The 26,263-nt window shown below is 39.6% G+C and overlaps 1 protein-coding gene across 10 annotated transcripts in view; it reads left to right on the top strand.

Moving 5' to 3' along the window:
• ncam1b (neural cell adhesion molecule 1b) overlaps window positions 1-26,263 on the top strand; it is a 75,713-nt gene that overhangs the window by 36,349 nt on the left and 13,101 nt on the right. For 7 of the 10 annotated variants that reach the window (XM_079677314.1, XM_079677313.1, XM_079677311.1 and 4 more), the window contains exons 5-15: window positions 225-362; window positions 715-832; window positions 5,567-5,727; window positions 8,536-8,678; window positions 9,866-9,889; window positions 15,503-15,532; window positions 19,530-19,680; window positions 20,700-20,887; window positions 21,602-21,698; window positions 23,482-23,652; window positions 24,408-24,536. In XM_079677314.1, the coding sequence (XP_079533440.1) occupies window positions 225-362; window positions 715-832; window positions 5,567-5,727; window positions 8,536-8,678; window positions 9,866-9,889; window positions 15,503-15,532; window positions 19,530-19,680; window positions 20,700-20,887; window positions 21,602-21,698; window positions 23,482-23,652; window positions 24,408-24,536 (1,350 nt within the window). The remainder of the gene's footprint in view (window positions 1-224; window positions 363-714; window positions 833-5,566; window positions 5,728-8,535; window positions 8,679-9,865; window positions 9,890-15,502; window positions 15,533-19,529; window positions 19,681-20,699; window positions 20,888-21,601; window positions 21,699-23,481; window positions 23,653-24,407; window positions 24,537-26,263) is intronic. The other 3 variants (XM_079677310.1, XM_079677312.1, XM_079677315.1) reach the window with 2 other exon arrangements.

The raw sequence follows: 26,263 nt of genomic DNA, 5'->3' as shown, positions 1-26,263 counted from the left end.
AGCTAGATGAAAATTCAAAAAGTCAACATTAATCTGTAATAATAAAGCAGAGATATTATTAAATAAATCATACATCAGTGTTAAGATGTTGTCAGCCAGATATATCAAAGTGAATTTAAACTAATTCCGATGACAATGTTCTTTATATCAAATCGTTCCTCTTTTAAACATGCCAAATATAATGACACATCTAACAATGCCTTTTATGTTCTGCTTTCTTTCAGTTCGCTTTAAGTTACTGAGCAACAATCACCTTCAAATCCGCGGCATAAAGAAGACTGATGAGGGCTTATACACCTGCGAGGGTCGCCTCATGTCCCGCGGCGAGATTGATCTGCGGATCATCAAGGTCGTAGTGAACGGTAAGCAGCCCCTCGCCACTTTTTCCTCCTTTCTGTTTTTTCCTGTGTGCATATTTTTGTGTGACAGGTGTCCAATGACGCTTAAACAAGCTGTATGTCCTTAGAGGCCCAGCATCAATGGGGAAACAGTTGCCCTGAGCAACCGTTCATCAAAGATGTTCCATGCAAATGAAGTCTGTTTTCCAGCAACTTCTGAGCCGAGCAAATGACGCCTAAAATAAGTGCTCTGAATTTGTCACAGCTTCTGTCTCCAACCCCCTGCTTTTTATCTATGTTGCTACCTGCTTCTGTATCTGCCAATATATTTTTCATTCTGTCTTTTTCATTATGTATCCATCTCTGTGTGCCTCAGTGCTCCCGACCATCAGGGTATGGCAGTCAGAGGTGAATGCTACAGCAGATGTCGGGCAGCCCGCCATGCTGACTTGTGCTGTTGATGGCTATCCTGAACCCATGGTGACATGGACAAGGTAAAACTCTGCTGCTAACTGGAGAGACAAATGCACTGCAGCAGACTGTCAGAGGCTGGGACATGACCCTCATAATGTAAACAACAATATTGGCAGGACGGAAGGAAAAGTTTGGTTCCACTCATCATCAGTCATTCGTAACCTTAATTACTCTGCATCATTTATATAATAATAATAATACATTATATTTATTAAACGCTTTTCCTGGTGCTCAAAGCGCTTACAAGCAAGTAAAAACAAAATAACAACAAAAGTAGAAAGTGCTAAGCTAGGTGGAATAAGGGCAAGGGGTTAGTTGATTAGGAGTTGAAGGCAATAGTGAAAAGGTGAGTTTGGAGGGATTGTTTGAATGATGTGAGAGTGTTGGCGGATCTGACGTGGTTGGGGAGGGAGTTCCGGAGTGTGGGGGAGGCTGCTGCGAAGGCCCTGTCACCCCAGGTCCGGAGCTTTGTCCTGATGGGCTGCAGTAGGTCAGCTTCAGCAGACCTGAGGCGACCGGTGGGGGTGTGTCGTTGGATGAGGTCACAGAGGTAGGGGGGGGGGGGGCAATGTTGTTGAGGGCTTTGAAAGTGCAGTGATGCAAATTTGTCACCTTTCGGCGAAATTCGCCGTTTTGAATCCAAAATAGGTCGTTTGTGTGATTCATGTAGATCTGCAATAAAAATATTTTTGGGGTCTGGGACCCGGAGTAATCTGCGGTTGTGAGCTGTTATGTGCCATCATGACACGCACTGTGTTCTTTTTTTATATATTATAATGAAGTTCGAGCTTGTGTGCTCGAGTCTTCCTGGCTGTCGGCTCTGCTCATGGATGTATAATAAGGCTGCTCTGCTCCGAGATGATGGTCTAGCTTCAGCAGCTACATTACCTACGGGTGCGTTCATTAATATTAACTGTGTGGTCCGGAGTCACTGTGGCACAGACTGGACCGCTGGTGAACAGCTGTTAGAACGGGCCGTTCAGGTGTTCAGAGCAGAGCTCCCTGTCGGAGCGGCAGAGCGTGATGTGAACTGAAAAGTTTTTCTGTGGCAATATTATTTAAGGCAGGGGTTCCCAAACTTTTCAGGGGGGGTGAAAAAAAAGTTTGAGAAACACTGCGCTAGTGGATTGTCAAAGGGGGAGCCTCGTTGCGGGGAAATTATACAGATGGCTAGTCCGTCCCTGAAAATGTCTATGCAAATGTTATTATTAATAATAATTTAAAAAGAAAAATTATTTAAAAAAAAAATGTTTATAAATCTTTTTTTTTTTAATTTTCCTTTTTTATTTTGTAATCATCTCGCGACCCCCACTCGGGGTCTCGCGACACCCCCCACTTTGGGAACCCCTGATTTAAGGAATCGTTGAGCTAGCTAGCTAGCATACATTATCACTATCTGCTAACGTTAGCTTTAGCCTTCTATTTCTAATAGTTTTTTTCATAGGCTATAAACAGAGGTGGTATAAGTATATCTATATATATATATATATAGTGTACTTGAGTAAAAGTAAAGGACTCAGATCTTGTACTAGAATAAAAGTAGAAGTACTCAGATCTTGTACTAGAGTAAAAGTAGAAGCACACAGATCTTGTACTAGAGTCAAAGTAGAAGTACTCAGGTCTTGTACTAGAGTAAAAGTAGAAGTACTCAGGTCTTGTACTAGAGTAAAAGTAGAAGTACTCAGGTCTTGTACTTGAGTAAAAGTAGAAGTACTCAGGTCTTGTACTAGAGTAAAAGTAGAAGTACTCAGGTCTTGTACTTGAGTAAAAGTAGAAGTACTCAGGTCTTGTACTTGAGTAAAAGTAGAAGTACTCAGGTATTGTACTAGAGTAAAAGTAGAAGCACTCAGGTCTTGTACTTGAGTAAAAGTAGAAGCACTCAGGTCTTGTACTTGAGTAAAAGTAGAAGTACTCAGGTCTTGTACTAGAGTCAAAGTAGAAGTACTCAGATCTTGTACTAGAGTAAAAGTAGAAGTACTCAGGTCTTGTACTTGAGTAAAAGTAGAAGCACTCAGGTCTTGTACTTGAGTAAAAGTAGAAGCACTCAGGTCTTGTACTTGAGTAAAAGTAGAAGTACTCAGGTCTTGTACTAGAGTCAAAGTAAAAGTACTCAGATCTTGTACTAGAGTAAAAGTAGAAGTACTCAGGTCTTGTACTTGAGTAAAAGTAGAAGCACTCAGGTCTTGTACTTGAGTAAAAGTAGAAGCACACAGATCTTGTACTTGAGTAAAAGTAGAAGTACTCAGGTCTTGTACTTGAGTAAAAGTAGAAGTACTCAGATCTTGTACCTGAGTAAAAGTAGAAGCACACAGATCTTGTACTAGAGTAAAAGTAGAAGCACACAGATCTTGTACTAGAGTAAAAGTAGAAGTACTCAAATCTTGTACTTGAGTAAAAGTAGAAGCACACAGATCTTGTACTAGAGTAAAAGTAGAAGTACTCAGGTCTTGTACTTGAGTAAAAGTAGAAGTACTCAGATCTTGTACTTGACTAAAAGTAATAGTCCCAGAGTGTAGGAATACTCTGTTACAATAAAAGTCCTGCATTCAAAATGTTCCTCAAATAAAAGTAGAAAAGTATTCTCATCAAAATATAGTGAAAGTAGCGACAGTAAAAGTAGTCATTGTGCAGATTGGTCCATTTTAGAATAATAGATATGATATGTTTTATAATGATTGATCATGAAAGTGTTCTCAAAGCTGCTAAAGGTGCAGCTAGTTTGAATGACTTTGTATACTGCAGGGTAGCTTGTGGATTTACTCCAGGTGGAACTAAAGTCTGATTTAACACTTGATTATATTTCACATCATTCATCCACATCTGTAAAGTAACTAAAGGTATTACATACATGGAGTGGAGTAGAAGTACACCATGTACCTCTGAACTGTAGTGGAGTAGAAGAACAAAGTAGCAAAACATTGAAATACTTAAATATAGTACAAGTATCTCAAAATTGTGCCCAAGTATAGTACTTGAGTTTATGAACTTGGTTACTTTACACCATGTGGCTATAAAGATAAAAAGACTTAAGCCTTGCGCAGAGGCCTGAAAATACATTTTCAAAATGCTCAACAGTGCTGCCAAAATTATAAACTGACTGCTACACAATTAAAATAAATGCTTTTATATATTTCTATTAAGTGACTCTTTGGCGTTTCTGTTATTATTAACACTGCTGCTTTAGTTGTTCTGACTGCTAAAATCCTCTGTCATTCCGTGGGGTGGGGGAGCCGGGGTCTCGGATCCTTGTCACCTTTTTCGTACCTGATGAATTTTTGAAGTTTTTTTTGTGTGAATGCCGGTGATCCAAAAAGTATGCTGTTGCAGTAATCCAGTCGGGATGTTATAAAGGCATGGATCAGAGTTTCAGCAGCGGTCGATGAGAGGGAGGGTCTGTTGTGTGCGATGTTCTTTAAATGGAAGAAAGCGTTTTTTGTGACCTGGTTGACGTGAGGGAGGAAAGTGAGGGTGGGGTCGAGGATGATGCCAAGGTTACGGATGTGAGCGGAAGGATTGACAATGTATGAAATGTTGGGAACTTTATTATATATTATAAAAGGATGTGAAGAAAATGATATTACAGAACCGGAAATATATATTACACACTGTACATTTTACATTTATATTTAATTTAATATTCCATTCCCTACAATCTTGATGTAAATAATATCCTGCATTATATTGTGTCTAAAGTCCTCAATAGTGTTTAATTGTCAGAGTTTATAGATGTTTTATCTTCACAGTCTACTGTAGATTTTCTACTTTTTAATGCTGTTTTAATTCTATTTTGAAATGTTTCAATTCTAGTATCTTTTATTTCTACTCTTTAATTTCTACTTTTGTGCAAAGCCTTGTTTTGGTTTTGTGTTTTTTATGCTGCTGCAACGCAAAAAGGTCTCAATTTGGGATCAATAAAGTACCTCTTATCTTATGATCTTATCTTATATACTTTAGGCTGCACACTGTCAGCTAAATGTCCACACAGTAACACACCCTCTGCTGTGGAAACTCTAGGATATTAGGGATATGGTACTTACTGGTTTATTCATTGCAATGGGATACTTAATCAAAGAGTATAAAAGGTGCACGTAAACAGTGAAACCTGAAGACTGGAATGTCATCAATAGCCACTATTCTGTGTGTCTGAATGCAGCCATTGATAGCTTCCTGCTTTGTTAAACTGTTCCTGTTTCTCTCGTCTCATAGACAGCTGTTAGGCGTGTACAGACGACTAAGACTGGGGGAGGCAAAAAGTGCAAACAGCCAAAGAGCTACTGTCTGCTTTTTTAAGTATTTAGTCACCCTGGAAATCATTTTTTATACTTGTGCAGCTCGAGCACCTGCTACTTGTTAAAAGAGCTGTTTTGAAAGCCAGAACGAGAGATCGCAGACAGTTTGAGGCCAGGGAACATTATCTCCTTTACATTGTAGCCAACGGGGACAAACAGTTCACACTGACTACACTGTGACAACATGAAAAAACACACTTTTCTGTTTGAATGTTCTCTTAACACCAAATGTCAAAAGAAAAACATTGATTTCAGCGGTTCTTTTTTTCTTCACTGCACTTCTACTTACCCACTTCATCTTTAATGTCATTTGACGGCATAAATTCTATATACAGTATATGTATAAAAACTACACATTTCTGTTCAAAAGATGTAAGGGTCATGATTAGGAACATTTTAAATGGTGCACGTTTAGAAATGATGTGTGTTGTTGTGTGGATAGATAAGCCCTTATGTTTTTCACAGGAACAATGTGGTCCTGGAGGCTGGAGAGAAGTACAGCTTTAATGAGGACGGCTCAGAAATGACATTAATGGAAATAATTAAGCTGGATGAAGGAGAGTACACCTGCATCGCCAAGAATAAGGCTGGGGAGAGCGACCAGGAACTCAGTCTGAGAGTGTTTGGTAAGACGCTACATATACACCCATACATGAACTAAAGTGACAATATCAAATGTTCCAAGTGTGTGGGAATAAGTACGACAGTACGTAGGTGGGGGAAGAACAATAGTATGGTTATGTGTCTCTTTTCAAAGGGATACTACATGAGGTGTTGTTTCAGTGTGGGTTGTGGTTGTTTCATGTATAGAGGATGCTTAGGATCCTGAGAACTGGCCAAGTGGGATAAGATCATCTGAAATCTATGAAGTATTTTTCTTTCTTCTTCCCTTTTGCCCACTAGGTTGTTATTACTGTTTTTATTTCGTCAGGTAACAACCATAGTTTAAATAACAACACCACAATATCAGTGCATTTAGCCAATTAAATGTACTTTGAGTTATCTGGTTCCCACACAACGGAGGTGTTTTTTTTTTTTAGAGCTAAACGATAACCATCAAATTACTCAAGACAGCCTTCAAAGCACAGTGTTTACCTCTTTAGCGCTATTTAGCTCATTAACTCGAAGATTTTCTAGCACTCACAAAGCTCTGGTCTACTTACATCAAAGTAGGAAAAGATGTAATCTTGCTTTTCCTAGTACCCTGCCACATCTGAATATGAAAGCTGTGTTCATTTGTGTTTCTCCCCTACTGTATGCTGATTGGAGTTCTGAAATGTTTAGTACCTGTCAACACCAAGTGTGATCAGATATATCTTCATATAAAACACAGATGCATGGTGCACAATTGGCCTTTAAAGCCCCTTAAAGCCTCTGTCACACTGTCCCGAAATTGAAACCCGATGGACACACGATAAAGGAAATGTTCAAATTCGGCTCTGATCGTAGCAACATCGGGCCATTCGTGAGGGCATCTTAAGCCATCGTATGACCGCCGGTGGAGTTCTTATTCATAACACTCCGTTCGATGTCTCACTATGGGATGCGCCTCAACGTGATGAAAATGAACCTTCACAAGGTCCTTCGGCAATGCTTTGGCATGCCAAAGATTTTGCCACCGCTCACGAAGTTGCTGCCGGAGCCTGAGAAACTCCACCGGCGGTCATACGATGGCTTAAGATGCCCTCACGAATGTCCCGATGTTGTTACGATCAGAGCTGAATTTGAACTTTTCCTTTATCGTATGTCGATCTGGTTGTTTTATTGCACAACAAAATCATGTAAACATATTATGTAAATAACCCAATTTGTGTTCTGTGAAACTGAAAAGGATATAATATATTATTTTGAATGTGAGTTGACAGGAAGTTGTTGTTGCTATGGAAACAACATTACGGAGAAAACGAAAATATCAGTACAGTATCATAGTGCTTTAACATAATCATGTTTGTTACTTTCGTGGCAGTTGTAGGTCTTAAATGTAATGTAAATGTTGCCTTTGTGTGTGGTTCTGGGCCATCTTCGTGCGAAATTCACAATTCCATATTCGTGTGTCCATCGGGTGTCAATTTCGGGACAGTGTGACGCGGGCTTAAATGTGGTCTGAAATACGACATATTCCTAATTTCTTCATAAATAAGCAACAATAAAGGGTAATGTTAGAGCATTCCTCAGCCTAACTCAAACTCATTTTAAAGTTACTAGTCACTGACTATAATCTTACCCGGAGTGTGTCCGTGGGTCATTTTCACCCCAACCTGATTTATATTTACAGCCACAATAAACTATTTCTAGTACTATTATTTCCTCATGTTATTCAAATCCTCTTTGGAGTGACTGCCTTGTGTTTTAGGGTTTTCGGTGCATTTAGAGTAACTTCTTTCGATACTTAATATTCTTTTTACCCAGCTATGTGTTAAATGTGACTTCTGTGGGATAATGGAGATAGGTGGAAGCATTTGAACTCAAATGTGCCTCATGCAGTATCTTTGCCTCCTGTCTCTCCCCTTGAACTCCCCCGTGTCCCCCGGTCAGGCTTTGGCTTTCTCTTTTGGCTTTGTGCTGCTGAAGGTCCATCACAGAAAGTCCTGTATTATGCCATCTAAAGATAAATTACACTGAATATTTAATTACTCTCTAAGTGTTATTTATCAAGAGTTTTAACACTCAAAACCCATCTGGTCTGGGTGGGTGTGTTTTGATCACATTGATTGAGAGAGCAGGCAACTCATGCAAACAACCTCCCAACACCATTTGCTTTACATAACATTTTAAATTCTGATAACGTCTGGGCCCCAAAGAGCTCGGAACTCATCTTAGTTTTGGAGAAAAGTTTGTTTATATAGCATAGCTTTTTCTTTTCTTTTATAAATATCACTTGAGACGAAGGCATTCAAAGGAAAGTTACAATTATGGTGAATGTTGTAAGTTATACAGCATTTACTCTATTGAATGGGCTAACATTTTAAAGTGCATTGCTCAATCCATGCAGTTTACCTTTCTGAGGTGGATAGAAGTGAAAGCACAGAGTGATGCTCACCCTCTCGCTTCAGGAGGAGCACTTGAATTTGCTTCGCTCTGCACACGCCACATTGTTTGCAACATGCTGTGCTTTCAGGTTACAGTAGCTCAGGTGTGCTATAACGTGACAGTTCTCTCAAAAGGAAACACAAAATGAAGACCGGCTCCTTTGAGATAGGCTCAAGAAATGTTTACATGAATTCAAGTTTGGATCCAAACACTGTAATCGCAGCTTTGCCACTGTTGAGACTTGAAAAGAAAATACAATTTTTTTGCCATTCAAATCCCCCCTTCAGCTTCTGATCCTCCTCCTTCCTTTCAATTCATCACGCATCCTTGTACTTGCTGCCAAACCACCTGGCTTGTCTTTGTATGATAGTGTCATTGTGACTACTTTTTGTCTGTGTTTACAGTAAAGCCTAAGATCACGTACATCATGGACAAGAGCACTTCTGAGATGGAGGAGCAGGTAACTCTGACCTGCGAGGCGTTGGGAGACCCCACTCCCACCATCAGCTGGGGTTTCGGTGAGCGCGTCTTCACTGAAGGAGAGCAGGTAATGTCATAAAAGCTGTATTGATGTCCATATCTCAATATCTTAATCTTAAGTAATCAGTTCTGCTCCTTTAGGGCCGATGTCCTGCAAAATCTTTTCCTCCTGGAGTTAATGAACAACACTTGGTGCTAAATACGTTGATATTATTTGTTTCCCAGTTGCATACTTTAAAGAATCTCTGAAATTATGATTTTTCAATAGTAACATGTACACACTAGGGAAATAAGATACTATACCACTTGTTAAATGCTAACAAATCAAATAAATGCCAGAAGAAAGAGGTGTATTGAGTTTAGAAAATAATGAACTTTCAAATACATTTATAACATTTATTTTACTTTCATATTGTTAAGTTTGAATATATGCTACAAAAGGAAACACATGTTCTGCACTGACTTAACTATAGTACCTTTTATAATGCATTGGACTGTGATGTATAATTGGGAAAACATTGACTGCTAATCACCAGGGAGGAACACGAGCCTGCAGGACATCGGTGTCCCAAGGAGACGAATTGAATACCTTTAACCTAAATTCAAGAGGTATTGATTGTGCGCAGGTGGGGGACTTCAGCAGTTTCCTCAACAAGATTACGAAATGCTGATTAGTCCTCTTAAATTAGCAGCTCCTTCTAGATGGCCCAGAGGATCTCATGTCATTAGCTACAGTAATGTGGAGTAACCCAATGAGTTTTCCCAAATGTCAAGAGAATCTGCATCAGAAACCCAATTATAACCCAAAAAAGCCGGCAATTTGAGATAAAAAATTAAACTATGTGCGCTTCTAGTTGTAAAGTATTTGCTAGCACTTGGATGATGAAGTGTTGGTTTAGCATTTTCAATCCCCATTCTCATTATTCGGCTCATGCTGGGGATTGAAAAGTGTTTAGTATGTTTATTTATGGATATTCTGCGGTCATCTTTTACATTTGTTTTGAGCCAACTTCTTTAGTAACCGTTACGTCCTTGATACAATTCCCTTTTGGTAATGCCTTCTACATCATCCCATGTGCAAACCATCAGAAGCAATGAATACCTGATTATTCTGTTCATATATCTCCCTCATGACCTCCTCTTTCGAGGTCGTAGCATTCCCCCCTCATTACCTCTCAGCTTCAGAGGTAACCTGTAGTTCATGGAGGAATTCTGGATCCAGTCCATTACATGCAGTACATTTTCTTCCTACAGGCACATCTAAACAGGATCTATCAGGTAGGAAATCCGCGTGGCATAGAAATGTACTGGAGTAGTGTTGCAAAGTATGCCTCCACATCTGACAAAAACCCTTAGTCTAATCAAATCATCCTCTTTTTTTATTTAAAATTACCCAGCTGTTTCTTGAAAGCCCCAAGGAATGATCTCATCAGAGTTCATGGAATTGATTCGACTGCTGCATGCCTCCCAAATATATCCTGAAAGATGTCACACTGATCTCGTGATAGCAAGTGTGTGGAGCTTATCTCATGAGATCACATGACAATGTAGTTAACAACTGTATAAACGACATACGCCATTTCTGTGTCGCTGTTGCCTGATCATTTCAAACTTTACATCACAGCATGAGGATTAAAGCCGAGCTCAGTCTGTCTGTCATCTCCATAGTACTGTAGATTGTCTAACATTCATCTCAGTATACCTTGAAAGGGTTAAAGTGCTCCACCTAAAATCCTTTGAGCATCAAACACACCCTGCAGACCAACACACAAGTGTTTTTAGAGTACTGATGATAAAGTTGGCCAGTGCAGAAGTGGATTGTGCTTCGATAAGAGCTTTATTGGGCATTTATCCAAGTGAAAACGAGTTGCTATTGGAATCCATTGCAATTGACAGGATTTCAAGCAGGCTGCAGCCACTGTGCCATCTACGAGCCTACAGGGCTGAGTGTTTGATATTCAAAAATAGGTTTTGAGTGAAGCATCACTTTGAGTGCAAAACACGCTACCACCATATGACGCACGTCACGACAGGCCTATTTTCTTCTGTGTAAACCCACACACACAGTGGTGAGGCTACACTAAACGCAGAGCCCAGTTACACCTCGTCCTATTATCCAGTGTAGATGTCTTTTTTGATGCGCTTCCTCTTTTGCTAGCGACTTCTTTGGTGGTTGTCATAATCTAAGAGGAGAGCCTCCTCAGGGCTCTGCATCCTAACTTTATATGTCTTGAAAACACTTCGCCTGGCAGGCTTTGCTGTACTGTAGGTGTGAAGATGGACTCAAATGAGTAAATAACACACAGATGCTGTCTGTTAAAAACAAAGAAACAGGCAACTACAAAACATATCATCCTGCCCTCAATTTCTGCCCCTTGTAGCCCTGTTGACGTGCAGCACCATGGCATGTCACGTGACACATGTCATGTAACATGCCTCGGTGGCTGTATGTTTTGCGCTTTAGACTGCAGTATGTTTAGTGACCCGTGGCATCTTTCTACAGCCGTCGTCAAAGAAATTATTAGCAGCCTTACTGACTGACAGTAGAGCAAAGATTTGTTTTCCTTCTAGTTCTGATCATCAGCCAGGAAAATGACTTCCCTAACGGGGCTCTAATAGATGCATGCTGGGACGGCTGCTAATTGTTCAACTGTCTTGTTCTGTTTGTTCATCCGATGTCCGTCTGTCATGCTATCTGTCATCATCATAACAGCTGTATTTCATCGAGGATGGAGTGACAATGAAACAACATTCGTTTGGGGTGGACATGTTGACTTAAAAAAAAAAAGGCAGCTGTTTTGTTTTTTTACCAACCTTTAAGTGTTGCAGTGAAGGGTTTTTATCATAATTAATTTGAATGTGTTTTCCGTTCTTCGGCTCCCTAGCTGGTCAGTTCTTCAATAATGCAGTGCATCTAGGACACTGAGTTTGTTTTTATGCAAAAATACATTTTATTCCCATACAATTCTTAACTTTTTTGGTCATTTTAATAAATAGTCCACTTCATAATTGTTGCTGTACATTAAGACAGGTAGCAGTTTCATCACTTAAGTGAAGATATGCCTTATACTGTGGCTCAGTTATTAACATATCACATTTTTGAGGCAACTAAACTAATTTCATGGTTCAATACTCAGTCTGAATATAATAAGAACGATACCAATTTAGAAAAAAAGCTTCAGAAATGAAACATCAGAAAGCTAGAATAAAGCCTGAAAAGGAAGTTTCTCCTACATGTGAACATAAGAAGAATAAAGGTGAAGGTTTTAATTATGTTATCCTCATTGTTCATGTTGGAACTATACTCGTAGCGCGGCAGATGGTCTCTTTCCCTGACGCACAGGATATGAAATGACTGTACAGCAAAAAAGATCAGGATTAGAGAATACATGTAAGAAACCAATGTGTCATCTTATATTCTGTGATAAGACATGCACTGTCCGTTTGAAATCTTGTCTGGGTATGTTTGACTTGGTTTCCTTTTATTGGTCTCATGTCTTAAAGGTTAACGTGCAGAGAGACGGATTCATTCTGAATAAGCTTCGTCACCAAATGTTCAGTTTTGACACAAAAGCTTTGTTCTATAACTGAAGAAGATTTAGGGTGTATCATACAATACAGAAAAGCAATGGTACTGTTCATTATGACAGACAGGAGGAAAGGAGCAAATTCAAAAAGTGTTCATCACTTACGGTTGCAAATTGACACTTATCTGAGAACAGTTTTGTTTTTGTTTATTCCGCTATTAATAAAGCTTTTAAACTTTAACCAACTCTACGTGAGGTTGTTTCAGTCTTTCAATGCATTTGCTGGAAGTCATTGTCGATAAGTGTGTTTGCTTAATAACTGAAAATGTAAATGAGGTATTTATCCACGCTTTGTACATTATCAATATCTACATAATGAATGTTTGCCTTATTAGAATAAATATTGAACATTCTACTTGAGTTTCAAAGCTGTAATTATCAGAGGACATTTCAAGTTTGAAGGAGTTAAAGAAGTTGTTGAGTTGAACTTGAGAGCACATTACAGTGAGGATTTGGTGATGGCACTTTATGACTGTTAGCGTTGTTTTGTTCAAAAATACAAGTCTCAGGACACACATCTGCTTTTAAGGCCTGCTCTGTGTAACATCCAGAAGGCCAGTTAGAAAGGAAGCTCATGATTATTTAACAAGTAATGAGATGCTTAAAGAAAATGTGTAATTAATGTGGTGTGGCAAGGCGTCTGAAACAGGAATGCTTTAAACATAGCGTGCCAGTGCAGACAGAGCATTGTTTTCTCCACACACAAAAGACCACTCATTTACAGCAGCCCACAGTCGCCCAGTAGCGCGGTGATGTAAGGCTTTCTTCACTAAAACGCAGTTTTCTGTGATGTGCTGGCAGAGGCTGTGAGCTCTGCAGTAAATGACACAGGGCCATGACAATATGCATAGTCATCCCTTTCAGTCAGGCATCACCCAGCAGCTCTCTGTACATACAGTGCATTCTGTTAGTATGTCTCCTTCTTGCCCTCTTCACGCTGAATTTACAATCCATGTCAGAACAAAAGGCAGGGATGATTTTCTATGGAAGGGAATAACAATGTGCTGGTGAAATGATAAGTCCTGTGGGAGCCGTCATTATATTGTTCTGAGTGTTAAGCTTGCAGGAGTGACTTTGTTTTGGTGTCTTCCGCTTTGCCCGCGTGCATTTGCTGCTGTTGATTTGTCCTTTTGTCTTAAGCAAACACCTGTCACAGATATGACGGCAGTACTTGTCCGCTCACTTACTGCTTGAGCGTTGTGTGTGTGTGTGTGTGTGTGTGTGTGTGTGTGTGTGTGTGTGTGTGTGTGTGTGTGTGTGTGTGTGTGTGTGTGTGTGTGTGTGTGTGTGTGTGTGTGTGTGTGTGTGTGTGTGTGTGTGTGTGTGTGTGTGTGTGTGTGTGTGTGTGTGTGTGTGTGTGTGTGTGTGTGTGTGTGTGTGTGTGTGTGTGTGTGTGTGTGTGTGTGTGTGTGTGTGTGTGTGTGTGTGTGTGTGTGTGTGTGTGTGTGTGTGTGTGTGTGTGTGTGGATAAGGTGGCAATGTTCCAGCCTATTAAGCTGCCTGTTTTAATTGGACCACCGCTCTTTCTCGGCACTGTGGTGATATGCAGCCAACTGCTGTTTGTCATGATGTGCAGTGCAGTGTGTTTTACTGTGACAGTAGAGGACTTAACAATGCTCTTAGGAGCACGCAGAAATTAGACTCGCACCGTGGGCTCTGCATATGATTTGTCCAATAAGTATTTCATCGTCTACTCTTTTCACCTGCTCTCTTTTCACAGTAGAAGGTGAAGCAGGTTAGTCAGGGAATTCTAGCACACCATATGTTCTTTGTGTTATTGAAAAGCCGCCAGATGGATTATGATTATGATTTAAAATTGATGGTTTGATTCACTGTTTTGCCCCCTTCAATTATTCCTGCTGATTGTTTTGGTTTACTTGACATTTTCTTCCAGTTGCACCTGATGAAATAGCTGTTTATCATTTTTGCCTGATACGCTTCAACACTTCTTCCGCTATGCGAGCCATCACATCCCATTGTCATGCTTAACATTTTCTCTTTAGCGTCTGTAGAAATCCATAGAGCATGCTTCCCGAAAAGCTTTTCGCATTGTGGGGTTCAGCTTTTCGGTGTGGTTGTGATTTAACTTGACGTGGCATGTTGACTAGAACAGTTATTGTATTTGTTTGTTACCCAGAGGTTTGATTTGATGTGTAATGATGTGAATTCATTCTGTATTCAGTGGAGTGTGAGATATGACCAACACGATTATGACAATCACTTATTTTATTAAGGGCGTCCTTGTTATTTGAAGTCCCCTTTAAGGAACTCTAAATTACTTGATACAATGTTAATTGATCCAAGTCACACATTGAGTTAAATAGCCTTGTGGTACTTTTGTGACTACATGATGTAATGGAGAGGCATTTCATAATTCTATTATATAATAACATCCTTTCTTATAATACAGAACAGAAAATGTTAACATCAATAAATATCCACTGACAGGGAGACGTGCTATCAGCTCGTTTTTGAAACAATGAAACTTGAGTTATTCAAATCACGTTGTTGTCTATTTCAGCCTTGAAATACAATCAAGGCACACAAAAAAGCACTTTATTTCAGACAGTAGTACAACTGTTAACATTCATAGCGGGACATTTGAGGCTGGCCACCTGTCGGCAGAGATTTATTTCCAGGTGTCACGCGGGGTGCAGAAAGAGCTGAAACTAAATTGCTTCTTTTACTCCACTCATTGCTCATGAGAAACACAGCAAGCCCTGATGACTACTATCTCTTGTTCCTCAGCGTAGGAAAGGCTTTTTATGCACAAATACACAACAGTGATAGGGAAAAATATGTTTTATTGGATTTGATATCCTCATTATTTCTTCTCCCCTCTAAAATGGATTGTGAGCTGATAATTGCTGTACTACCTCGAACAAAAGGGCTGACATATCTCTGTTGTGCAGCGTAATGGATTCACCTTTTCCTGATAAACTAATAACCTTCTTATCTGTGAGCATTTCCGTTATCGTGATGCCAATACACGTACTCCTCTGGGGGTTGGAAAATGTCTCGTTTCACCGTGCAGTACAGAAATATAAAACACTGTAGAAAAATCCCCCCAAATCCCCCTTTTTAAAGAATAAACTCCTGTTGTGACATAACAGGCTGCTTCAGTAGCTAATAGCTTTTATTGTATCTTCAGACTTTCAGCTCAGGGACAGTTAATATACCGACAAATAAACTGGACACTCATTACTTGCATGCAATGTGCAGCATCCCAGCTTTTCCTGGATAAGAGTTACCTTCTAAGAATTGCTCTGCCTTTTGTTTGTGGTTGTGTCTCTGTTTTCTGCAGGCATCATGGACTCGGCCCGAGCAGCACAAGGTATTCTAAATGCATGACTTTTTCCTACACCCATCCATCTTTCATGTCAGAGGAATCTAATTGAATTCTGGATGGATGCAGATCAACATTCTTGATCAAATCAGGGTCACGGAGAGTATGAACCCTGAGAAAGATGCAGATGCCTAACAGGCCTGTCTGTCACTATCTTTTCATTTGACTTATTTGGGTTTCCATTCTTCAGCCTGTTTCCATGCAAATGTTTGCGTGCTTAAATATGACTTATGATTGATCTTCTTGATATCTTATAGAGGTGATTCTTACATGCAGTTTTTCAACCTATTTTCTGCTTTGTTTTAGACGGATTTGGTTGATTTTAAACTCTTCTCAAATCTGTCTTTCCTCCCACACACGTCTCCAGATCTCACTTGATCTGATGCAAATTCTTAATTATATCTTCACAGCTGTAATTTATACGACCAAAGATGAATGAATACAATTGAAAATGAAAGATGTCTTTTCAGCCCATGTATCAGAGCCAGGGAGTGTTCCTGGAAGAAAGTGAACATTGGCAAGAGAAAGCGCAGTGTACTTGTCTACTTTACGATTAAATATATGCTTCTAGAAGTGAGAAAATTGGTGCAAAACACCACTTTGTCTTTTCTAATTTTAGTGTACCGCACTTGAGGACAATACAGATCCCTCTTGAAGGCAAATGTGTGCTCTCACGAAGTGTTTCAGCTCATCACCGTTTCAGGTGCAAGATCAAATGTTAGGCTTGCCATTGTTATTTCTAATTTCGTACCATTTGACAAGAAATGAATACATATTTTTGGACCATTTGGTTCTTTAAATAGAAAAGCTATTTTCAAATTGCAGGGAGCTCTGCACATCAAGTGAACCCGTCTTTGCCTTTAAATTCTCTAGTTTTGAAAGAGGGTAATTGTTTCCAGCAATCACCATAATCCATTTCAAAGTCAATATTGACATCTCCTCAATAAGAACACATATGATTACAAGGTCCAAAAGAAAAACGCTATCACACTTTGTATACTGTATAATTATCGGTCGATAACAAAAAGCCAAATCGCTCTCATTTGCTTAACAAGTGCAGCATCTATATACTCCGATACAGTAGGTGGCGCTATACATCTTTTAATCTTCACCAATTAACGCAGAGAAGAAGAATTAAAGCACACTGACTAGAGTGCCTTCACAGTCACTTACAACGTTTTTCCTAGTTTCAGAGAAAGACAACACAATTACCATATCCAATATCTCTTTGTATGTACTAGAAAACAACATTAAGAAGAGTCAGATCTGGTCGTTGTGTTTGTTAATAATTGTACTGTCTATTTGCAGATCTATAGAATATTACATTCTCCATTTCAGCTTGTTACATCTTAAACTCTCTTATATTCACATGTGCAAAAGACTTGAAAATTGATACTGGCCATAAGAAGCAGGTACCGGTAATTATTGGTTTTCTAAACGGATGAAAGAAATCCATATTGTGAATCCCTGCTCACTGTGGGAGGTTAGGGAGAACCGTTTCCATCAAGCACAAGCTGACAGTAATGTCTATGTTTGTGTAAAACTGGGATTTACACATGGTTGCACCAACCTTTGTATGCATCAGTAGTAATGTGCTGTCATGGTAGTAACACTTTAACCTAGAAAGAAAGGCCAGTGAAACGCATTATTTTAAATATGCATATAATTACTGAGCTGTAGAAAAATCAGCTTCCGAGTTTTCCACATAGGAGAAAGAGAATGCAAAGGAAGTGACAATAACCCTAAAGCAAGAACGAACACAGCTTAAAAACAGAATCATGGCGTGCTAATTTATTTTATGAACCATAAAATGTGAACTGTTTTCTCACAAATGATATCTCTGCAGCATATTGGCAGCACCGTGGTTTCATGAGTGCATTGGTTTACTTTAATGGATCAGGCAATAATCATTTCCATTTTCTGACAAAATGATGCGAGTTTAATTCCACCTGCACTCTGAATTGATCAGTGTGTGTCTCTGCCAGATTCCTCATTATTAGCCACAGGGGAGGATTGTGAGCAGGGGGACTATGAGCCTGCTGAGCATGTTTGTAAGTGCGTAGCCAGCCGAGTGGTCATTGGACAGGGCATGGAAAGGAGAGTACATTCAGGTGCAGGTGTTTTTGTATGCAGGATCCGTTCAGCTTTGGTGAGACATGAGTTTAACATGTCCTCAGTGTATCCTCAATGTTCTGCTCGGATGTTCCAGCAGTGTTTCTTTCCTCTGCCAGTGGAGCTGCAGAAGCTGTTAGAGAGCGCTCTGCTGTCAGTTTGCTCTGATTTATTGGAGCCGCTTTTGTCGGAGAGTCTTTATTTTCCTTCCTCCATCTGTTGTATTGCAGGTTCTAGCAAAGACATGTAAAGTTGTATTGTACCTCTTTCTTAGAGGCACACAAGTATATTTAATGGTTGTTTAATAAGGATGTTGCCTATAGACAACCACTCAAAACATGAATGAATCGCAACATTAAATTGCAGTAAAGACACCATTTTCCTCCCCATGATTATATTTGTCATGGGCTTCATATGCGGAATGAAGGCTGGAGGGAAAGTAACCATATGTTGTTTTGGCTGGGATGACGTGTTGATGCTGCTTTTTCCAAAAGTTGGAGAACACAATTAAAAAGGACTCAGTATTGGAGCATATAGTAACTAGGACGTTGTGAGGATACATGGAGTGGCATGTTGCACAGATGCAGGTCAGAGGCGGTGCCTTAGGGTCACCGGAGAATGCTTCCTGCACAGGGGTTAGAATAAAAGGCTAGTGTGTTATGTAAGTCTCTCCCTGGTACTGCTACCCGCTCTGCATAATGAATGCCTCAGACATGCTTTGTCTATTGAATTTGAATACAAACTAATGAAGGTTTCTCTTACATGCCTCCCCAGACTGGGCCCTAATTCAATATGTGTAAAAGCACCCGTGCCATTGTTTAGCCTGCAGCTTGGATTAAAGCCATGAAAGCGGCCAACAGAGAGGCTTAAAAATGTAGTACTGTAGCACCCTTTAAAATGAACAATTTACAAACACATCAGAGCTTACTGTATAAAAGAGTCCTATATAAAAACAGTTGCATCTCCCAAATCCATGAAATAAAGTCGAGTCTTTGTGAGTTTGAACATTTGCTCTGCTCAATTCAAACATTAATGAACTGTTAATTTGAAGATAATTAGGGTTTTGAAAGAGACATAATTCATTTCAGTAAGTAATGTTATGAATAAAATCCTGTTGGTCCTTCTTCAAAAGAGGACATATTGTCCCTCTGAAAGCGCACACCCACAGTTTAGGGTCACATGACAACAGCAACCATAACAACAGTTGTTGACCCTAAAGGTCAGAAGTCACTTATGGTCGGATGTTGTAACCCTGCCTGCATATCAAGTTAATGAAAGCAGGTATCTGTAGAGGAGGAAGGACATGTACACGTCTCATTAGCCAGCTGATCGGTAACTATGCCCCTGGTTTGTGACTCGTGCAGTTTACTAACAATGGGGAATATGCTTGGTTTAAAAAGCAATGCAAAAAACACCACAGCTCATTGTCTGAAAATGTTCTTCTCAAAGAAATGTGATTGTGTGCAGTTTCACCAAGCCCAGCATGTCTTTCACATCAAAGTGCTTGTGTGGTATGTAAAGGAAATGCTGTGCTATCTAGCGCCATGCATCAGCATATTAAACAAGTTGGTAAGCCCTCTGTGTGAAAAGCTTGGGATGGTTTCTAGTGCCTTCTGTCATCTATTATTGATAAGCTCCCCTGTTCTGTCAACTGTGTCCTTATGTTTCCACGTCTTTACCGAGCAGACTGTGCCTTTTTCATTAACGTAATGTCTCTTCTGCTCATTAAAGGCAGGCTTTCTTTAAGCTTTTTTTTTTTTTCAGGTCACATCTTTTTGCAGAAATGTGCTTTGTAGATATGCGAAATGGAAAATAACTGGTGCGAATGGCACGTTTTTTCCCCTAAACCAAGCTATTTTCTTCTCCCATTTAGAGTGTGGATGGGAATGTAGTGGTGAGGAGTGATGCTCGTGTGTCCTCCCTCACTCTGAAGTATGTCAAGTATACAGATGCGGGTCAGTACCTCTGCTCGGCGCGCAGTGCCATTGGAGAGGATGATCAGCCTGCATATCTGGAGGTCCGCTGTAAGTATTTCCTTCTTTCTCATTAGAAGTGTTCCAGCCTCCAGAATGAGTGCAATGTGCTAGAGTGACTTTCCAGTGATTCACCCGTTCAAACTGTACAAAACATACATTTCCTGAGCTCTTGAATGTACTTTTATTTAAGGTTCTGACACACCAAACTCACATAAAAGAACTAGCTGATTCTTGTGTCGCCTCACGTTGACTACGCCTTGCCCGAACAGCCGCACGCAAACACATTGCTAAGATTACAACCAAAAGTTAACATCTGCTCATCGAGAGAGGAAATAACTCTCTATGACAGCAGGCAGCAGTATCTATATATATATATCATACAAAAAGGAAAACATATGATCAGCTTCCAGAGAACATACTGTACATTACATGGGCAATCCCCACAGGAGCAATTTGGGGTGAAGTGTCTTTCCCAGGGACACAACGACATATTGACTGCAGTGGGGTTTGAACCTGTGCCCCCCAGATCCGAACACCAACGCACTAGTTCACTGCGCCACAGGCCTCCCATACGGAGCTCTGCATCACTCTCAGTGTTCAAGAAAAGCCTCAAGACCCACCTGTTCCGCTCATTTGACTGACTGTCCTTTATTTTATTTATTTTTTATTCTAACCTTTTATGCTCTCAACCTTTTTTATATTACCATATTGTATTCAATATGCTCCTTAGATACATTTTTATTTATTTTTCTCCATATAGCATTGTGAAGCACCTTGAGATGATGTTGTTTTTAAAGTGTGCTATATAAATGAAATGTATTATTATTATTATTATTATTATTATTATTATATACATACATTAAAACAAAGCATTCTTACTCACCACTCCAGGCTAATAAGTGTCTATGTTTGTAGGACATGTAAAAACATTCAACAAACGTTCACCTCAAAATGAATCGGCTTGGTGTGTCGGGGCCTTTAAAACTCACTTATTTTAGACACTGTTAAACCACAGAACTCAGAACAGTTTGGCAGGATGTTTGTATTACATGCGTTTCTTCCACTAGATGCTCCTAAGATCCACGGTGCCGTGGCAGTGTACACCTGGGAGGGGAATGCTGTGAATATCAGCTGTGAGGTCAAGGCTCATCCCAGTGATGTCTCTATCGCCTGGCTGAGAGACGGACTGCAGCTCCCCAACGCAAACACCACCAACATTAAGATCTTCAGGAGTCCATCAGCCAGCTACCTGCAGGTACACACACACACACACACACACACACACACACACACACACACACACACACACACACACACACACACACACACACACACACACACACACACACACACGAACACGAACACACACACGCAAACACGAACACACGAACGAACACGAACACACACACACACACACACACACACACACACACACACACACGTGTCAAACCACTATTTACATTTCATAAAGTAAATGTAAACACACTCCTTCCATGCACACACACACACGAACACGAACACGCAAACACGAACACACACGAACACACACACACACACACACGTGTCAAACCACTATTTACATTTCATAAAGTAAATGTAAACACACTCCTTCCATGCACACACACACACACACACACACACACACACACACACACACACACACACACACACACACACACACACACACACACACACACACACACACACACACACACACATACACACACATACCCCTTGTGTCATCAGCATTTCATGAGACTCCGAGTGAGGGGAGTTTTCTTTCAGCTCCATTGTGAAAAAAATAAATCTAATGAATAATTCAGCAGCAGGAGAGCTCACAGCAACAAATACAAATAGGCTATTGTAATGGACAAATAAAAAGGTGACCTTCAGAGTGTTTGACACTCAACTTTGTTTATCTGTTTTGCTATGTTGCCCTTCATTTTGTTGCTTTGTTTCTCTTCTCTAGATAACCCCTGAGTCAGAGAATGACTTTGGGAGCTACAACTGCAGCGCCTCAAATGAGATGGGCACCGAGTCCAAAGAGTTCCTGCTCATCCAGGCCGGTCAGTGACTCTCTGAACGTTTGTTTAGAATGTATTTGTGCTGTTTGAAGGAATTATGGATGATATGTCAGGCGTGAACTTTCTATAAATACATAGGACAATGTTTTTCAGTAGTAACAAAACACAAAGAATCCCATTTCATTTTAGCGCATGAATTCAATTACAAAGCTTTTCTGGCTTCAGGCTTAATAAAGAGATTTCACCCATATTCACAACATATTAGACCAAAACATCTACCGTAACGTGAGATCACACAGAGCTGTGTTTGTTTGGATGGATGGTAGATTTAGATGAAAAAACCAACATTGGAGAATTCAACGTTCCTTCCCTCTGGTTGTTTAGAAAAGTACAGCGGTTCTGAGGATTTTATTTAGTATTGAAAGAAATAAAAACGGAATATATTATTGTGCAGATCCAGGAGTTTGTGTGCATTTAAGAATTAAAATACACTTTATCAAATGGACAACATTTGATTGTACCATCAACTCACCCGCAGCTGTATATTCACCAACGCATTAGACAAATGGAGCGGAGGGGCAGAGAGTTAATGGCACTCTTAGGCCACAATCTGAAGAAAATGAATCCACAATCTTCCCTCCAAGTCAACACGAGCAACTGCAGTAATCGCAGTGCTTTCAATTCGCAGATCAAAGTCATTCAATACAGCGCTGTGCTCACGCCAGACTGTGTGAATTTATAACAGCCGGCCACAGTTTTTGAAACATTGTAATTTTCCATCAAATAGAGGGATCCGTGGTGGTGGGTGGATGGCATTTTTTTTTTTTTTCATCATATAACTTGAATGCTAATAATAATAATAATAATCATAGACTTTATTTATATAGCCCCTTTCATGCGAGATGCAGCCCGAAGTGTTTTACAGAGTAAGCAGTTACAAAATAAAGAGTCAGGAACAAGTTAAAAACAAAGAGAAAATTGTTTAAAAATGTCTAAAATGACCACCAGATTGGTAACTTGTGTTTTTAATACTTGGACATGCTGGAGATAACTGACTCTACTCTCTGCCGTTCTGATTTTGGACCTACTTGTACAATTTCAGTTTTTTGCGAGTTAAAAAAGTTTCTATAAAAGTTATCATTCATCCAATTGTTTACCTCATTGCGACAGGTACAAATGTTATTGGTTTTCAGGTGAAATGGAAATATACAATTGTGGCTCAACAACGTAACAGTGATATTCAACATTGTAATGGTTTGTTATGGTGCCCAAGGGGAGCATGTATAATGAGAAGAGGATGAAAAATTAATCAATGAATTGCGTATACTACAGTTCAGACATTTTCTCTACAAATGCAACATTTATGATGTCATAGAAAAACATCTCAATGAATAACAGCTGTTATAGATTATGGATGTTTACATTGTATATTTGAAAGATGCTTCTCATGTCTTAACTGTTCCAGCTCAAAGATGCATAATAAGCAACACCCCTAAAGCTTTTTTCCTTAAAGCTTCAACAAGCCGCTAACTATTTTCTGATTGATCTTGAATCTGTTCATCACAGAAGCATTTGATTGTTTTCCTACTGTTTTTATTCTCTGAAGTAGTCAAGCGTCTGCAGCGTTCAGTGCTTGAGAAACAGCAGCACGGTCACAAATCAGGCGTTTCTCACAAAGCCGAAGCTGTTTTTCTCGATGGGTTTCTGACTGTTATGACCTGTGAGTTCAGTCTGTTATTATAACAGAACAATGGAGTTTGGCAGCATTGGCGTCCTAAAACGTTACAGTTGTTATAAAAACACTGCATTTGCTTTGCTTTACCAGAGGTGCCATCAGCTCCATTCCTCAGCGAGGTGAGGCCCTTCTCCACCTCGGCACAGATCGAGTTTGGGGAGCCCGAGTCCACCGGGGGGGTTTCTGTCCTGAAGTACAGGGCGGAGTGGAGGATGCAGGGCCGAGGCACCTGGTTTCACCGCGCCTATGCAGTCGATGATGGTAAGAACATAAAACCAAACAAAAAATAATGGTGTGAAATGGGATTTTTGTTTTAGGAGGAAAGTGATTAGGGATTTCAAGCAAGTTGCAATTCAAACTAAATCATTTAGAGATATATTTATATTTTCTTTCATGTCATGCATTACACTAAAACTCAGTTCATTGCATTCTATACCCTAATATAAATCACGTGTAGATTCATGGTAATATCGTAACGATTAGATTTAATTAAGAATGTATCTATTTCAATAACATGCATTTGTCTGGCAGTAGAAATGGCGCCACACTTCCTTTGTTAGTCTTATAAATATCTAGAAGTGTGCGAAGTATGCAAGTACCCTGAATTAAATGACATTTTATTAACTTTCATTATATAGTGGAAAACTAAATAATACATTAACGTCAAATTAGACAATTATTACATAAAAAAACATACGCAATATTAGAAAACAGCCATTTATTTATCATTAAAGTAATCCAGTTCCCAAAAGTAATGTATTCATGATTATGAGACAGCTGTCAGTTATTTCTGTTTCTGTGTATACCTGGTTCAGACCTTTTAGACCAACTCTAAATAGACTTATCTGTTTGAACATTATTGGAATGAAACGAGAATCCAGCTAATCAGTGTTTACCCCTGATGGAATTAATTATTGTTTATACACGCACTGTTTGAACTGGGAGTGAGTTTGTTTCACCGCTTGGGATCAAGGTGTTCTCAACAGGGATTGCTCTGCCTCTGATCGTTGTTACAGGCTTCAGCGCTGAGGCCACTATCACAGGTCTGAAGCCAGAGACCAACTACGAGGTGAGGCTGTACGCCATCAACGGAAAGGGGGAGGGGGAGAGCAGCCTCCCCAAGTTCTTCAAGACGAAGCCTGTCCGTAAGTTTCTCAGTTTACAGCACACTGTGGAGCCTTTATCACACCCTCGTCCTCACAAACACAACACCTGAAGTCCTCTCTTCTATGGAGAGGAAACTGCATTTTTTTTTAAAAACTTCCATACGAACAAATTCAAAACTTCAGTGCATCACAACAAAAGGTGTTGACCTGTGGAATAACAGTAATGATGAGCTGAAATATTGTACAAGTCTATCTAAACTAAAACTATTATTTAGAAACCAAATCACGAATGGTTATGAGCAGGAACTCATGTTGTTATTTCTTGTCATTGTAAAAGTTATTTCTTTTTTGGTTGTTTTGTAAAACTAAATTATTTGTTTTCAACGTGACGCTGATGACGATGACCTAATCTTTTATTTTCAAGAACAATTTAAGCTAGAGGGGATAGGACCAGAAATGTTTTTTTAAGCTTCTTCCTGCCCCTGTTGAACATGACAGAGACTATTTGAAAATGTATTTATTTAAATTTTGTTGTACCTTGAACGTTTTTTTTTTTTTTTTGCATCTCTTTGTTATAATTATTATTATATAAAAATACAAATAAAAAAAAAGTTTCTGACATGTTCAACAAATTCACTAATAATAATTTTAAAAAAAAAACTGCTTGTCTATCCCAACACTGATCTATAAACACTCGGTGAAGTGCAGTCAGCTGCTGGACAGCCACACAGCGTCTGCACTGAGACTGTTTCCAGCAGTGTCTTCTCATTACATTACATTTAGCTGACGCTTTTATCCAAAGCAACTTACAATAAGTGCGTTCAACCATGAAGAAACAAACTCAAAAGCAAGAATCCTGCAGGTACATTTTCCTTTTTGTTAGCCCAATCAGATGAAGTGCTGCTGCATTAGCTTCACTTAAAGGCAAACCCTTTGGAAGTGCTACGTACCGAAGAGTTTATTTTATTGCAAAGGTTCAGTGGAAAAACTAGTGAGTTTTCAGTCTTCACTCAAGCTTTTTCCTTTTCCAAGTTAGTTGTGTGTGTTAAGGAGCCAACAGCAGGAACTACCTCACTCAATTTTTTTCCATGATAGGAAGTTGAAATCTAAGAATTCAAGAAACATTTTTGTCTCCTTCTCCAAATCGTTTCACACAATCTGGCTATTTTACACATTCAATTGCCCCCATCTCTTCACACAGGTCACACATGTCTCACAATGAAAGAAAGAAACATCTGCCGTCTACAGCACTTTAGTACTCCCATTATGTGTTTGCGAACAATTGAACGGAGAATTATTCCTCAGTCCTTCAAATGGCAGCCTGGAAGTGAATCTGAAAGCCATTATTGAGTTGTGAGCGCCCTCTGTTGGCTGTGGAGGAGAGTTTTTGGAAGAGAAGCTGCATCACCCGCTTGGCTTCACATCGAATGTTTCTGTTGACCAGTCATAAGTGATCCCATGTTCATTGTCAGACATGATTCAGTGTTGTCTGCGTGTTGATCATCTCCTCATATGTTGATTTGATCGCCTATATTTGTATCCATTTGCTCATCTGTCTGTCGTATGCATCAGGCAGCACTTACAAAATGAAGTGCTGCATCTCTAATTGCTCACCTTCCATTTCATTTTTTTTTTTCATGTAATCGTTTATTTGAAGAGGGACAGTGCACATTGATGAACATTTAAAACCAATAATGCTTTAAAACGTAAACATGCCGGATTTTAGCTTTTGAGCTAATTTCTATCCGTAGTCCCGTCACATACAA

Source organism: Notothenia rossii (assembly GCF_949606895.1).
Source record: "Notothenia rossii genome assembly, chromosome: 4".
In the NCBI taxonomy this organism is placed as follows: Eukaryota; Metazoa; Chordata; class Actinopteri; order Perciformes; family Nototheniidae; genus Notothenia; species Notothenia rossii.
The sequence above is the reverse complement of the archived record's forward strand: the minus strand, read 5'-3'. Positions and strand labels throughout refer to the sequence as shown.